Genomic DNA, 17559 nt, shown 5'->3' on the forward strand with positions numbered 1-17559 from the left:
GCGGCGGCTTCACCAGCAGCTCCGGCGGCCACTCCAGTGGCGTGGCGGCTTCAACGGCGGCTACAGCAGGCGACGACCACAGTCGGGGTTTGGGATTCAGGTGAGACCAACTGACCAAACTCTGAACTTTGATGGGCAGTAGCGTTTTTTTCTTCTGTCAAAGTGTCAATTCTTCATGGACAGAAAGGCAGTGACTAATAAGATGCCCAACCGGCTCAGTTTTGTCTAGATTGCTAGAAGATGGAAGGAAAGGGAAAGGGACTAGTAAATCCAAAGAAAAGAGGAAGAGGTAATTTCTCATTTTTCTGAAAATTTTGTAGCAATTTTGAACAGCCTTAAATTCAACCATATTTTAGTGATATATTAATCTTCTCATTGCAGATTTAAAAAAGTATTTTGAAGTGCTTGGTAGTGGCAGCAACTCACAAACAAATCCAAGCACCCGCGAAAGTGTCAATATTTTAGCAAATGTCAATCATCAAGATCAAGTGACTTCCATGGAAGAAGAGCATGAAAATTTGATGCCAACCGAACAAGTGGAAGAACAAACTGCAGATTCGGTCGAAGCTATAGTAGAAGAGAATGTTGAAGTTCACGGGGTTGAAGGTATAACTATTTTTAGTGAAGATTACATAAATGGTGATCCAGGCCTTCGCATTCCACTTGATAGTTTTGCCCCGAACATTAGAGATGATGTTAGATTTGCTTATATCCGAATGGGTGCAACTCAACCAACTAGTTGCACTTTCCCCCCAAATAGAGATGGAAGATGCTTCCGGCCACAATGGTATAAGGATTTTGAGTGGTTGGAATATAGTGTGGATAAGCGTAAGGCATATTGCTTCTATTGTTATCTTTTTAAGCATGACCGAATGGATGATAAATTTGGGCATGATGTTTTCTCCAAATTGGGTTTTGACTGTTGGAAAAATGCGGTTGCAGCATTCCGTAAACATGTTGGTGGGCCATGTAGCATCCACAATATTTCAAAAACAGCATGTGATGATTTTAAAAATCAAAGGGCAAGTGTGAAAAGTAAAGTTACAACTTACAGCAAAGGTTCACTAGTCAAGTATGAAACTCGTGTGGATACATCTTTGGCCATTGTAAGTTATCTAGCATTGCAAGGTGAACCATTTCGTGGACACGATGAATCCAGTTCTTCTTTGAACAAGGGGAATTTTTTGGAGCTACTTGATTGGGTGAAAGAAAGAATTCCAGAAGTGAAGGTTGCATTTGATGAGCTATGCCCTAAGAATGCCCAAATGACTTCCGGAAAAATTCAAAAAATCCTTATTTCCCATTGTGCAAATGCGGTCACCAAAGCAATGAAAGAAGAGATGGGTGACTGTCTTTTCTCTGTCCTTATTGATGAGTGTCATGATATATCGGTGAAAGAACAAATGGCCGTGGTTATTAGGTACGTGTTTAAGCTTTTGAAGTGTCTATGTGCTTTTTGATCATTTTGTTCTATGTGGAGTGGTCAACTAATTATATGACATTTTGTAGGTACTTGAGCAAACAAGGAGAGACTATTGAACGATTTTTAGGTATTAAGCATGTCCCGAACACAACATCTGCTTCTTTAAAGAAGGCATTGTTGGAGGTTTTTGCAAAACACGGTCTGGTTTTTGCGCGACTACGAGGGCAAGGGTATGATGGGGCATCTAATATGAGAGGAGAATTCAATGGCCTTCAGAAATTAATTCGAGATGAGAACCCATATGCTTTCTATATCCATTGCTTTGCCCACCAACTGCAGTTGGTAGTTGTTGCTGTTTCGAGATGCTGCAAGGGTGTTGAGGATTTTTTTGAATATGTGACCATGATATCTAATCTCAGTACGTCATCTTGCAAGAGGAAGGATAAATTGCTTGACAAGCAAAAACAAGTTCTTTTGGATAAGATTAGGGGAGGTGAGATGCCCACAGGAAAAGGGAAAAATCAAGAAACATCATTGGTCAGACCTGGAGATACAAGATGGGGCTCTCATTACACAACCTTATCTCGCATTGAATCAATGTGGGATGCAGTCATAGAAGTTTTGGGCATTGTTGAGGATGATGTGCGTGTTCCATGTAGAGCAGGAGGTTTGGTTCATCAAATGGAGACTTTTAGCTTTGTGTTCATCCTGAAGATGATGCTAAAGATCCTTCGTATGACAAATGATTTGTCTCTTCTATTGCAAAAGAAGGATCAAAATGTTGTTCAAGTATGTGATCGATCATGTTATATGTATCTACTCTGCTTGATATATTTTGTTCATGTAAACATACATGCATCTAAAATTGTAATTATCTCATTTCAGGCAATGTTATTGGTTACGGATGTGAGAACACGTTTGATCAATTGGAGAAATGATGGTTGGGAGCCACTCTTGGAAGATGTCAAAGCCTTTTGCACCAAAAACGACATTCCAATACCAAATATGGATGACATGTTTACAAAGTGGGGAAAATCAAGAAAAGGTGGACGAAACAATATCATAGCTGATCATTTTTTCGTGTGGACACATTCTATGCTGCCATAGACTCCATCACCACAGAGTTTGATCATCGTTTTAATGAGGTATCTTCAGAGCTGCTCCAGAACTTCTCTTGTCTTGACCCAAGAAACTCCTTTTCTAGGTTCAATGTGAATAAGCTTGCTAGACTCACAGAGATTTATTATGAGGATTTCTCAGATTATGAACGTGAACATATAGTTGATAACCTCGAGCTATTCATTATCCATATGAGAAGAATTGAAGAATTTAGAGCTTGTCATGATATTGCAAGCCTAGCTAAAAAGATGGTTGAACTTGAAAGGCATGTCATGTTTCCTGCTGTTTATCGCCTCATTGAGTTGGCATTGCTACTACCGGTAGCGACGGCAACAGTTGAAAGAGCCTTCTTATCAATGAAAATCATCAAGACTGAGTTGCGCAGCAAGATGTCTGATGGCTGGCTTAATGACTTGATGGTGTGTTACATTGAGCGAGCGATCTTCAAAAGTATTGATCTTGATAAAATTAAGGAAGATTTTCAGAAGGAAGGTAGGGCACTGCCATTGCCTGGGTCTTCTACACGCCATTAAAAGCTTCATTATCGGTATGTTTTAGGTTGTTTTCCTATTGAGACATGTCTACATTTCCATTATATTTGGTTATTCGTTCATAGTGTGTAACTGTGTATTGTTAGTGTATTGACTCTTTGATTCGCATAAAAAAAAGTTTAATGAGACTTCGCCACACCTTAATTTTTTTCCGTGGTCCGCCTCTGGAGGATGATTTTGTTGTTTGTTTCCTGAAGTCATCCTTCCATGTGCCACGTGTTTTTTTACTCGTTCAGTTATGTGCTTACGAACGAGTGTTGTGCGGTTGATTGGAGTACTTGACAAGAAAGTTTTATTATGACCACCGTTTATCAGTTGTGTGTATTAGACAGTAGACGTATCAGGAAGTAGACTCTAGAGACCATATTAGGCGGTGTCCGTTTAGGAAAGTATGCTAGATTTTAGAGTCTATTAGATTATTTATTTGATATATGTAACTTAGCATTGAAAGAAAGAACAACCAACATTCTTACTCAAGACCAGCACTAGTATTGCTCGAGCAAAATACATGATGCCACTAGCAGTACTCAACATGTAAATTCTGCAGCAACAAGTCTTTGCTACTAAACAATCATCGGAGTACCCAAAATAGGCCGTTTAACTTGTACACTTAGGCCACAAAAGACTATTGTTAGCCCCAACTATAGTTAACTCTGTCCAAAATACTATCTAGAAGATTTGCACATGCTAAAATAAATAATGAACATCACAAGATGGAGCTGTCAAGAGTTGGGTGAAAGTGAAGATTGCATTGCACTCTTGAAACTCCAAGTTTGCTCGACAGCTGATAGTATAAACAACATAAGTCAGTTTTGATCAAACATGCATCACCAATTCATGAACGCATCCAGCCATCATCCACACATTAGAAAACTGAAGAAGAAAAAAAAAATACATACTTACTATTCTTTAGACAGCCGACGGTACAAACAACATCAGTCAGTTTCCATGCAATTAGAGGTGAAAACAACATCAACTATTTGAGGTTAAAAAGAGGTAAAAAAATATATGTTGTACATGATCGAGTCCATAAATTCAACACTTAGCATTGAAAGAAACAACAACCAACATTCTTACTCAAGACCAGCACTAGTATTGTTCGACCAAATTAAATGAGTACTCAACATGTAAATTCTACAGCAACAAGTCTTGCTACTAAACAATCATCAGAATACCCAAAATAGGCCGTTTAACTTGTACACTTAGGCCACAAAAGACTATAGTTAGCCCCAACTATAGTTAACTCTGTCCGAAATACTATCTAGAAGACTTGCGCATTCTAAAACAAATCATGAACATCACAAGATGGAGCTGTCAAGAGTTGGGTGAAACTGAAGATTGCATTGCACTCTTGAAACTCCAAGTTTGCTCCTTTGTTCTTGTCATCCTACTCCACTTCCTTTGTGAGGCCAACAAGTGGCGGGTTTGTGGCAGTCCAAGGTAGTTGTTGTGTTCCAATATAACTTCAGTAATTTCATAACTTTCTGTCGCTTGATCCAATGTAATAACCATCCAAACTAGACAACTAGTTCTTGTTTCAGCTCTAAAACGCTTTGGCTCACGTTCGATTTGACATTTCCTTCTAAGACCCTCATTGGAACAAAAAAAATCTGCATGAAGTCACCTTTTCATCAAATTTGCTTTCCTTGGTGCATCTTTTCCTCACATCAAAGCCTATGTGACCCCCCGTATCTACCCAAAACAACCAAGCCTCATCTGAATCTTTGAATCTCATACCAACTTGAGGTATCCTCTTGTCAATTTGTGCCATTGCACAACACTTCCACAATTGCATCATACCCAAATTCTGCCAAAATCCAAAATGACATATATATTAGAGAAAAAACAAGCACGAATGTGAAATAATGATTAAGAAAACTGAATGTCGTGCACAAATACAATGACATCACTTCAACATTAGGGACCTTGTTCTAACTGTTGTCTTCATTCAAAAGATATAAACAGAATGATACTTTTCTACAGATTACCTCCTCAAGCAACACACATAGTTGTGCTAAATTTTGAACTAAATATCCTCAGACAAAAACATATACGAAACAAAGGAGGGGTTGTGCCTTCGTACCTCTGAACCTTCCTGCAAGTTGCTCCTGTTTAGCTGGAGAAGCTCCACAATCTGTAGCGGAGAAGCCCCAAAATCGGCGGAATCGGAGAGGTTCGATGCGTCGGCGTGGCACTTCCGCATTGGCTTAGCCCCGACCCCCTCGAGCACCTCTGCAGCAGCTCAGTCCCAGCCCCCCTTGAGCACCACCGCGGCGGCTCAGCCCCAGCCCCCTTGCTCACCTTAGCGGCCGTGATGCCCCAACCCCGTCGCCATCCGTGAGATGCCCGTCCACCCCAACCCCTCGTCCAGTCCCTTGCGGCGGCTTGGTGGTGGACCTCGGCGGCCCGGTGGTGGACGCCAGCAGTGAACCCATTGTTGTCGAGTGTGGCTTGGCGTATGTACGTTTGCCAAGTGCCCATGGTTTGGCTCTCGGCGAAGAGCCAGACACCCAACATATACGAAATTCCAGTAGTGAGTGTTAGAACCACATATTTTTGCAAGAAAACCAACCATCATTCTTTAGGCTCTGAGCATTATCTATAATTGTGACTAACACATTGATACCGCCAAGGAAGTTATCACACGTACAGTTATTACAATGACACATGGCATGCCTTGACAAAACATGAGGAAGCGGAAGAGATGGCATACATAATATACAAGAGAAATATATATCGGGAACAGACAATGTATATCAGAGATGTCACTATCAGTGCATATGAGAAGGTGATCCGCACGACCACGCCACCAACTTTAATGCACCATCATACTGAATTCAACTCTTGATTTTCTCAGTAACTATCATACAAATTGCGAAACATGATCTTTAGTCTGTACACAGCAGACATGACGGATATGCAGAATTAATTGTACGAATCTCGTTCTTGTGTGTCAGAACTGAAGTAAACAAATGTGAACATCATCGTAAGGAATGTAGAAATGTAAAGAGTTATCCTACTAAATTGCTGCTTTTCTACTTTGGACATCTATATATAGACAACCAAAGCAGATTACCTTTCTTTACATCATTGGGAACGTAGAAGATGCTAGAAGCTGGAAATGCTTACTTCTTGTTGTTAATTAAAGTAGCCTAATTGCTTAAAAGTGCAGCTGCGCGATTTAGCTGCCGCGAGCGCACGCGCTACCGACAAAAAACATACGCGTCAACCAACTTCCTCACGTTATCCACTCATCCCACTTCCTACTCGTCGTCCCACCACAAGTCGTCCAGCGCCTCCTCACTGAGATGCGGCCGCCGCCCCGCTCCTCCTCCGGGCTGCGTGTGCCTCCGCCGTGCTCCTACTCCCGGCTACGAGGCTGCCGCCCTGATCCTCCTACCGGCGCCGCTCGGCGCGCCAAGCACATCCCCGGCCGCCTCCTCCTCTTATCTTCTCCCGGCGATGAGCGCCGCACCCAGTACGCGCCCGTCCGTCCCGCTCCTCCTGGTGCCGTACGCCGAGCCCGGTAGGACCTGCTCTCCTGGTCCCCTGCGCCGCCGGTCGCCAGCCCCTTATGCCTCCCTACGGCAGAAGCCCATTGTGGCGAGGCGCAGCCGCAGCTGGCCTTCAAGGCGCTGCTGCAGACGCAGCTGTTGAGGGAAGGGAAGTACATCCAGGACTCCATCAAGTTCCTCTCTCATCCCAAGGTTAGTGGATCGGCCGTCGTCTAACGCCGCTCCTTCCTCAACAACAAGGGCCTCACCGCCGAGGAGATCGAAGAACAGATTTGTGAAATGTGCAGTTTTGAGAACCTATCTGTAGTTGCCTGTGTGATTGATGCAGGGCACTATTTTTGCTAGGGGGTGAGCGTTGCTTGAGAAGGTGGAGTGTGCTCCCACAGTGCAGGAAATCAAGAAGTACTGCCGTTGTAGACTCGTTGTAAATTCTGAACTGGCTTTGTATCTACAAATAGAAATAAAACTCGTTGTCCATTCTGAACTGTGGCCATTTTTTTATTCCGTTTGTGATGCAGACTGGTCACTGGTGTGTGTTGCTTCGTACTAGGTAACCCATTTTAAGTGAATAATCAGCATGGGCAGCTATAATTTTCTTCCAGGAAATTTTTCTATGCGATCAGGCAAGTTGTAACCAAAATTTAGGCAAGTATATGTCAGTAGGGAGGCTACCCTCCACTTTTTTTCATGCAAAACCAACCGATGCATATACTGTTTGTTGGTTTTGAGAGGTGGATGCAGTGATTAAGGCATCTACATAGTCTACATTTTCTTTTGCCTATACAAGATTGCAAACTTATTATGCACTCTATTGTATATGCAGCCTAGGATTGCGTCGTTGTAGCTTGACTGTGGTACATCGAGGGGACTAACTTGGTATGGTTTTGTGATCGGTGGATTAGAAGTGCCTTGTTTTTTTTTCATGTTTTTCTATTTGTCGAGTGGAGTTGCCCAGTAGCAATTTTTTTGTAAGTGTTTTATGTGATAGGAGCTTGGAGCTAAATACAGTACTAGAAGTTGGACAAGTTAGGGTGACGTGCCGGGGGGAGGGGGGTCATCACAGTTGCATAAAGATCAGAAGTTGCATAGTTGTATGGGGCGATTAGTCATCACAATTTGTTGCTTCAGTTACAAGCATGAGTTTGCCTGCAATATTCAACTAAAGTTGCTTCGATTTTACTGAATTCATGGGGGCTTTATATTCAGTAATCTTTAGTCTACCTTTTTTATTTGTTACTCTACAAACCAATTCCTACTATCATGGAACTACTTTTTTGGTAATGCAGTTGCTGGGTTTTGTTAGGACAGTTGCTTGGTTTTGATAGGACATTTTGCATTTCTTTTCTGTAATACAGTTGCTTGATTTTGCTAGTACAGTTGCTTGAATTTGCTAGAACAATTTTTGCATTGTGTTTTCGTAGTCCAGTTGCTTGGATTTTGGTAGGACAGTTGCTTGAACTTTTTGCTAGGGATGAGTGATGAACTAGATTCAGAGATGGTTTTACAAGGCAACAATCAACCCACGCCAAGCCTGATTGAAATTGAAGAGGAACTTTCAAGATTTCTTGATGGAATAAGCACAATGCCATGTTGATCTCGATTCCATCAGCCTTGAATAGAGGGTTGTAGTGGGTCTGTTGTTTGTTGGAATGTATACACATGTTTTGCAATCTCTGGAATGTAGGTGGCATAAAAGTTTCCCAAAATTAAGACATAGTGCATGGAGTGGTGTGTGTGGGGGAGATATAGGTGGAGGGTGGTGAGGTGTGAGATAGGGTGTGTGGCGGGGGAGACGAAGGTGGTGGGCGGCGAGGCAAGAGAGAGGAAGCGTGTGTGGTGGATGAAGGTGGAGGGAACTGCCCAGGTTATGGCTGGAGTTGCACAATACAATGTCGAAAGGAGCTGCCTAGGAGTGGATCGGAAGTGGCCCATTTTTATTTTCTTTTTTTGTTTGTCGAGTGGATTTGCCCAACATTTTTTATAAGTGTTTTCTGGTGGTGCTCTTCTTGATTGGATAGGTTGGTTCAGATGAGTGTTCTTTTCTCCCTGCTACTATTTGGTTGCATTTATTTTTTGCCTATAGTCGTCAGCTGCATTGATGAGTACGTATAACATCGTGTGATTTCAGAAAAATTACCGCACATCAAAAGCAACAAAAACACACAGCCACAATTGCCCTACATAGTTTGCATCCCCTTTTTATGCACAATGCATGAAAGATAACATAGTTGCCCACAATTAATCATATAGTTGCCTACAACCATGTATCCCATTGCCCAATCCTCATGAACAGAAACATTACCAAGACCATGATTTGGCCAATATCTAAAGGTTTTAGATACCTTTCAATTAAGTTTGTGTCATAGTCGTATGTCAAGAATTTCTTCTCTTTAGGTGGAAATGGGATCCCTTTGGTATGATCGTAAACATCTGGCGAATGATCATAGAGGGTGGCGGGATGGAGCTGGTCATGGGGACATAACTAAAACCATGTTGTTTCTTATGGGATTAAGTTTATCTGTGAACCCCTAATAAAAAGAACATGTGCATGTTCTTTCTCCCTTTTTCAGTTGTCAGTTGCTCACAATCAGCCATACGGTTGCCTAGAACCATGTATCCAGTTGCCCAATCCTCATGAACAGAAACATTACCAAGACCATAATTTAGCTAATATGTAAAGGTTTTAGATACCTTTCAATTAAGATTGTGTCATAGAGCTGCATCAAGAATTTCATCTCCTCAGGATGGGATCCCTTGGTATGACCGTAAATACTTGGCGAAAGATCATAGAGGGGGAGCGGTGTGGAGCTGGTATGGGGGCATAACTAAAACCATAGTGTTTTAGGGGATTAAGTTTATTTGTGGCCCCCTCCAAAAATGAACATGTTTATGTTCTTTATCCCCCTTTTTAGGTGCCATAGTTGCCTACAACCAACCATATTGTTGTCTAAAACCATGTATCCAGTTGCCCATAATCAATCATACGGTTGTCTAAAATCATGTATCCAGTTTCCCACAATCAATCATACCATTGTCTAAAATCATGTATCCAGTTGTCCAATCCTCATGAACAGAAACATTACCAAGACCATAATTTGACTAGTATGTAACAGTTTTAGATACCTTTCAAGTATATTTCATAGAGATGCGTAAAGAATTTATCTCCTCACAGTGAGATCCCTTGGTATGATCGTAAATACTCGGGAAAAGATTACAGAGGGGGAGCAAGGTGGAGTTGGTCATGGGGATGTAACTTAAACCGTGAAGTGTTTTTAGGTGATTATAAATTTATCTATGAACCCTCCAAAAATGAACATGTGTAAGTTCTTTATCCCCTTTTTTAGGTTTCATAGTTGCCCACAATCAACCATACAGTTGCCTAAAACAATGTATCCGGTTGCCCATAATCAACCATACAGTTTGCCTAAAACCATGTATCCAGTTTCCCAATCCTCATAAACAGAAACATTATCAAGACCATTATTTGGTAAATATCTATAGGTTTTATATACCTGCAATTAAGTTTGTTTCATAGAGGTGGAGTCGACATTTTCATCTCCTCGGGTGGGATCCCTTGGTGCAGCCGTAGATGGGACGGGGCGGAACTGGTAAGGTTTCCTAGATAGAGATATGAGGCACATGAATGTGTGTGTGTGTGTATGTGTGTGTTTTTTTTCTTCTCTGCTACTGCCTAGTTGCCCAAGGAAAACAATGGAGTTGTTCCGAAAAATGCACATAGTTGCCCACTAATCACATCTCATCAGGATCACAAGCACCCGCAAAATTAGGGAGGGCTAGGGGGTTGCGTTGGGTCGCCTTTACTGTGTGCGTTTTTCTGCTGTACTACTACCTAGTTGCCCGAGGAAAACAGTAGATTTGTTCAAAAAAGTCCACATAGTTTCTCGCTAAACGACATCATCAAGATCACATGCACCAGCACTACTGGGAGGAAGTTGCTCCTTTTTAAATAGTAGGACATAAACAATTTATTTATTTTTCCTTGTATTTTTGTTTTAGAACCAAAATAGTTTCTAAGCTTGTGTGGGCAAAGTTTGATCGTTTTCCCATTCTTTTGACATTACATGGAGGCAAGTTTAGCACTGAAGGAGGCAAATTTCATTATGAAGGAGCTTACACTATATATATTGCATACACGGTCCTATAATGATATATTCATGTTTTGTAAAAGTAGGTAAAATATTTTTCTCGTATGTATACCATGGTTTTGAAGTTGCCTATAGCATAATATGTGGATCAAATTAGGATTAAAGTTAGAAAAACAAATAGGTTGGCTGCTTCACTCCATTTAAAAGTAAATAGTTAGCAATGATAGAAACAAATTAGCAACAATGAGCAACTTGTGGAGTTTCTACCAGTCATTCGGGGCACAAGCGCTACACGACAAGACTAACGCACCCCGACTTCCCTAACCTAGATTCACTTGATGTGGACGAACCAATATCAAATGTTGTCCCTCTGGTTGCCTAAGATGTGCACAGGAGTTGCACAACCCAAGTGCAAAGTTGCTTTATCATTCTTCTTTTAGTGTTTTTACCCGTTCTTTGAACTAAGTTAGTACTAATACATTTTATAAGTTGTTTTTATCTTTCAACTATATTTTTTCTATGCATACATATGTAGATATTTTCTGAACATAATTTTGTGTGTTTTCTTGGTCCAATCTTGTTCGGTTTGTATGCAAACTTTTTTGCTTGATGAAAACACACAATGAGTTGCCTGATGAATGCACTAGAGTTACACAAAAACATCCCAAAAGTTGATGGATATTTATGTGCAACTTTAGTGCATATCAATCACAAACTTGTTGTCCTTTTTACCCCCAATAGTCTCAATTTGGTGCACTTGGTCTTTTCTACATGTGACTACTTTATTTAGATACCAAGTCGAGCCAGGACTACACACGAGTTGCCTGAAAATGCACTGGAGTTGCACAAATACCCAAAAGTTTTTGACTTCTTATTATGCAACTCCAATGCATATCAATCATAAAGTTGTTGTCCTTTTCCACTCCTAATAGGCCATGTTAGTTGAACTTAGTCTTTTCTATATGTGGCTTCTTTATATAGATACCAAGTCAGACTTGGACTATGCACACGTTGTTTGGTGAATACACTAGAGTTACACAAAAACACCACAAAAAGTTGTTGACTTTTCAGTGTGCAACTCTAGTGCATATCAATCACAAAGTTGTTGTCCTTTTTATCCCCAATAGGCTATGTTGGGTGAACTTAGTATTTTCTATATGTGGCCGCTTTATCTAGATACCGAGTCAGACTGGGACTACACACGAGTTGTCTGGTGAATGCACTGGAGTGGCACAAAAACACCCCAAAAGTTGCTGCCTTTTTTAAGTACAACTTCAGTGCATATAAATCACATAGTTGTTTTCCTTTTCTACCCCCAACGGGCTCTGCTGGGTGAACTTATTATTTTCTATATGTGGCTGCGTTTATCAATATCCAAAGTTGCTGTTCCCACCTCCTTGTTACAACATAAATGGTTGGCACGGTGGGGACAACGTCTCCTCCTTTACGCGACATCCAGTTTTGGACGCCGTGTTTGCTCGGGAGCTGCAAAGAGGGCATCGTCAGACCACGATCGAAGATTGACAGTTGGATTAGCATCTCCATGTGTAGCATGTACTCTTTGTCCATCATGGCAGCCTCGACTAGGAGGGGCGGATTCTACTCTTCTTGTTGTTTGAGGAGATGGGATTCGACTTGATGTCGGAGGGAGCAACGGACACAGAGGGACCTTGAGAACGCCCCCTCATCATTTGGTTTGGAGGGTTTTAGATCTACAAACTTGTTCAAACAAATTGGATGACCATCATTTGATGGTTAAAGATTTCTAGAGAGGCCGATCCCGACATTTGGATCAATTTCGTGATCCGCGTTGGAGTTGCCCTTATGGTAGGCGACTTAGAGGTGAAGCTAGTCAATTGGTAGTCATGGTAACTAACTTAGAAGGATCCTCCACTCATAGGTAGTAATACTAGGGGGGAAATTAATGAGTTGCTTTCCTATAGCACTAAAGTTGTCTCTATATCACACAAAGTTGCTCGGAAGAAAAAATTCGTCGAAACCTACTCATATGGGATCTAGTTTTAAAGAACATAGATGAGGGCCACACAACGACAAGGTACGCAATGGAGTGATGCCTTGGTTCAGGGGCAGGGGGTGGATCCGCTTCATTGTGGTGGTCGTCGCAAGAGGCATAGATCGGGCATCGTAGTGATCATCATAAAGGAACTAATTGTTGGAAATATGCCCTAGAGGCAATAATAAATAAGTTATTATTATATTTCCTTGTTCATGATAATTGTTTATTATCCACGCTAGAATTGTATTGATAGGAAACTCAGATACATGTGTGGATACATAGACAACACCATGTCCCTAGTAAGCCTCTAGTTGACTAGCTCGTTGATCAATAGATGGTTACGGTTTCCTGATCATGGACATTGGATGTCATTGATAACGGGATCACATCATTAGGAGAATGATGTGATGGAAAAGACCCAATCCTAAGCATAGCACAAGATCGTGTAGTTCGTATGCTAAAGCTTTTCTAATGTCAAGTATCATTTCCTTAGACCATGAGATTGTGCAACTCCCACATACCGTAGGAATGCTTTGGGTGTACCAAACGTCACAACGTAACTGGGTGACTATAAAGGTGCACTACAGGTATCTCCGAAAGTGTCTGTTGGGTTGGCACGAATCGAGACTAGGATTTGTCACTCCGTGTGACGGAGAGGTATCTCTGGGCCCACTCGGTAGGACATCATCATAATGTGCACAATGTGATCAAGGAGTTGATCACGGGATGATGTGTTATGGAACGAGTAAAGAGACTTGCCGGTAACGAGATTGAACAAGGTATCGGGATACCGACGATCGAATCTCGGGCAAGTACAATACCGCTAGACAAAGGGAATTGTATACGGGATTGATTAAGTCCTTGACATCGTGGTTCATCCGATGAGATCATCGTGGAACATGTGGGAGCCAACATGGGTATCCAGATCCCGCTGTTGGTTATTGACCGGAGAACGTCTCGGTCATGTCTGCATGTCTCCCGAACCCGTAGGGTCTACACACTTAAGGTTCGATGACGCTAGGGTTATAAAGGAAGTTTGTATGTGGTTACCGAATGTTGTTCGGAGTCCCGGATGAGATCCCGGACGTCATGAGGAGTTCCGGAATGGTCCGGAGGTAAAGATTTATATATAGAAAGTTCTATTTCGGCCATCGGGACAAGTTTCGGGGTCATCGGTATTGTACCGGGACCACCGGAAGGGTCCCGGGGGCCCACCGGGTGGGGCCACCTATCCCGGAGGGTCCCATGGGCTGAAGTGGGAAGGGATCCAGCCCAAAGTGGGCTGGGGCGCCACTTTCCCCTAGGGCCCATGCACCTAGTGTGGGGGAAACCCTAAAGGAAGAGTCCCAGAAGGGGAAGGCACCTCCTAGGTGCCTTGGGGAGGAGGGATTCCTCCCCTGGCCGCCGCCCCCCTAGGAGATTGGATCTCCTAGGGCCGGCGCCCCCCCTTGGGCTCCCTATATATAGTGGGGAAGGAGGGCCTCTCAAGACACACCTTTTGCCTTTGGTGCAGCCCTCCCCCTCTCCCAAGTCCTTCTCCTCTCCCGTGGTGCTTGGCGAAGCCCTGCAGGATTGCCACGCTCCTCAACCACCACCACGCTGTTGTGCTGCTGTTGGATGGAGTCTTCCTCAACCTTTCCCTCTCTCCTTACTGGATCAAGGCGTGGGAGACGTCGTCGGGCTGTACGTGTGTTGAACGCGGAGGTGCTGTCCGTTCGGCACTAGGATCTCCGGTGATTTGGATCACGACGAGTACGACTCCATCAACCCCGTTCTCTTGAACGCTTCCGCTTAGCGATCTACAAGGGTATGTAGATGCACTCTCCTTCCCCTCGTTGCTAGTCTCTCCATAGATAGATCTTGGTGACACGTAGGAAAATTTTGAATTTCTGCTACGTTCCCCGACAGTGGCATCATGAGTTAGGTCTATGCGTAGTTACTATGCACGAGTAGAACACAAAGTAGTTGTGGGCGTTGATTTTGTTCAATATGCTTACCGTTACCAGTCCAATCTTGATTCGGCGGCATTGTGGGATGAAGCAGCCCGGACCAACCTTACACTTACGCTTACGTGAGACCGGTTCCACCGACAAACATGCACTAGTTGCATAAGGTGGCTGGCGGGTGTTTGTCTCTCCCACTTTAGTCGGATCGGATTCGATGAAAAGGGTCCTTATGAAGGGTAAATAGCAATTGGCATATCATGTTGTGGTCTTTGCGTAGGTAAGAAACATTCCTGCTAGAAACCCATAGCAGCCACGTAAAACATGCAAACAACAATTAGAGGACGTCTAACTTGTTTTTGCAGGGTATGCTATGTGATGTGATATGGCCAAAGGATGTGATGAATGATATATGTGATGTATGAGATTGATCATGTTCTTGTAATAGGAATCACGACTTGCATGTCGATGAGTATGACAACCGGCAGGAGCCATAGGAGTTGTCTTAATTTATTTATGACCTGCGTGTCAACATAAACGTCATGTAATTACTTTACTTTATTGCTAACCGTTAGCTGTAGTAGTAGAAGTAATAGTTGGCGATACAACTTCATGGAGACACAATGATGGAGATCATGATGATGGAGATCATGGTGTCATGCCGGTGACGATGATGATCATGGAGCCCCGAAGATGGAGATCAAAAGGAGCAATATGATATTGGCCATATCATGTCACTATTTGATTGCATGTGATGTTTATCATGTTTATACATCTTATTTGCTTAGAACGACGGTAGTAAATAAGATGATCCCTCATTAAAATTTCAAGAAAGTGTTCCCCCTAACTGTGCACCGTTGCGACAGTTCGTTGTTTCAATGCACCACGTGATGATCGGGTGTTTGATCCAAACGTTCACATACAACGGGTGTAAGACAGATTTACACATGCAAACACTTAGGTTGACTTGACGAGCCTAGCATGTGTATAGACATGGCCTCGAAACACAGATGACCGAAAGGTCGAGCATGAGTCGTATAGAAGATACGATCAACATGAAGATGTTCACCGATGTTGACTAGTCCGTCTCACGTGATGATCGCACACGGCCTAGTTGACTCGGATCATGTAATCACTTAGATGACTAGAGGGATGTCTATCTGAGTGGGAGTTCATAAGATGAACTTAATTATCCTGAACATAGTCAAAAGGATTTTGCAAATTATGTCGTAGCTCGTGCTTCAGTTCTACTGTTTAGATATGTTCCTAGAGAAAATTTAGTTGAAAGTTGATAGTAGCAATTATGCGGACTAGGTCCGTAAACTAAGGATTGTCCTCATTGCTTCATAGAAGGCTTATGTCCTTAATGCATCGCTCGGTGTGCTGAACCTCGAACGTTGTCTGTGGATGTTGCGAACATCTGACATACACATTTTGATAACTACGTGATAGTTCAGTTAAACGGTTTAGAGTTGAGGCACCGAAGACGTTTTGGAACGTCGCGAAACATATGAGATGTTTCAAGGGCTGAAATTGGGATTTCAGGCTCGTGCCCACGTCAAGAGGTATAAGACCTCCGACGATTTTCTTAGCCTGCAAACTAAAGGAGAAAAGCTCAATTGTTGTGCTTGTGCTCAGATTGTCTGAGTACAACAATCGCTTGAATCGAGTGGGAGTTGATCTTCCAGATGAGATAGTGATGTTTCTCCGAAGTCATTACCACCAAGCTGCTAGAGCTTTGTGATGAACTATAATGTATCAGGGACATATATGATGATCCTTGAGATATTCGCGATGTTTGACACCACAAAAGTAGAAATCAAGAAGGAGCATCAATTGTTGATGGTTAGTGAAACCACTAGTTTCAAGAAGGGCAAGGGCAAGAAGGGATACTTCATGAAACGGCAATTCAGCTGCTGCTCTAGTGAAGAAACCCAAGGTTGAACCCAAACCCGAGACTAAGTGCTTCTGTAATAAGAGGAACAGCCACTGGAGCAGAATTACCCTAGATACTTGGTAGATGAGAAGGCTGGCAAAGTCGATAGAGGTATATTGGATATACATTGTGTTAATGTGTACTTTACTAGTACTCCTAGTAGCACCATGGTATTAGATACCGGTTCGGTTGCTAAGTGTTAGTAACTCGAAACAAAAGGCTACGAAATAAACGGAGACTAGCTAAAAGGTGAGATGATGATATGTGTTGGAAGTGTTTCCAAGGTTGATATGATCAAGCATCGCACGCTCCCTCTACCATCGAGATTGGTGTTTGCGTTGAGCATAGACATGATTGGATTATGTCTATCGCAATACGGTTATTCATTTAAGGAGAATAATGGTTACTCTGTTTATTTGAATAATACCTTCAATGGTCTTACACCTAAAATGAATGGTTTATTGAATCTCGATCGTAGTGATACACATGTTCATGCCAAAAGATAGTAATGATAGTACCACCTACTTGTGGCACTGCCACGTAAGTCATATCGGTATAAAACGCATGAAGAAGCTCCATGTTGATGGATCTTTGGGCTCACTCATTTTTGAAAAGTTTGAGGCATGTGAACCATGTCTATTGGTAGATATGCATGAAGAAACTCTATACAGATGGATCGTTTGGACTCACTTGATTTTGAATCACTTGAGACATGCAAATCATACCACATGGGCAAGATGACTGAAAGCCTCGTTTTCAGTAAAATGGAACTAGAAAGCAACTTGTTGGAAGTAATACATTTTGATGTGTGCAGTCCAATGAGTGCTGAGGCATGTAGTGGATATCATTATGTTCTTACTTCACAGATGATTTGAGTAGATGTTGAGTATATTTACTTGATGAATCACAAGTCTGAATTATTGAAAGGTTCAAGTAATTTCAGGGTGAA

General features: G+C 42.3%; 1 protein-coding gene and 1 long non-coding RNA gene across 2 annotated transcripts; both read left to right on the top strand.

Annotated features, from left to right (window-relative positions):
• Window positions 1-1672: 1672 nt before the first annotated feature.
• Window positions 1673-2530, top strand: LOC147981905 (uncharacterized). The gene is made up of 2 exons (XM_087516141.1): window positions 1673-2212; window positions 2309-2530. Exons 1-2 carry the CDS (start codon window positions 1673-1675, stop codon window positions 2528-2530), a joined length of 762 nt encoding a protein of 253 aa, XP_087372267.1.
• A 3591-nt stretch (window positions 2531-6121) lies between these two features.
• LOC147981906 (uncharacterized) lies at window positions 6122-7092 on the top strand. The gene is made up of 2 exons (XR_015599954.1): window positions 6122-6800; window positions 6954-7092. It is a non-coding gene; the product is annotated as an uncharacterized LOC147981906 (long non-coding RNA).
• Window positions 7093-17559: the final 10467 nt, after the last annotated feature.

The sequence above is a fragment of the Triticum urartu genome, chromosome 3A (assembly GCF_056163025.1).
Source record: "Triticum urartu cultivar PI428250 chromosome 3A, HENAU_Tu73, whole genome shotgun sequence".
Taxonomy (NCBI): domain Eukaryota; kingdom Viridiplantae; phylum Streptophyta; class Magnoliopsida; order Poales; family Poaceae; genus Triticum; species Triticum urartu.

Excerpts from the sequence above, each read along its gene's own strand:
- LOC147981905 (XM_087516141.1), top strand. The coding sequence starts at position 1,673 with ATGAGAGGAGAATTCAATGGCCTTCAGAAATTAATTCGAGATGAGAAC. Across the intron at positions 2,213-2,308 it reads AGGATCAAAATGTTGTTCAA|GCAATGTTATTGGTTACGGA; the intron begins GTATGTGATCGA and ends ATCTCATTTCAG.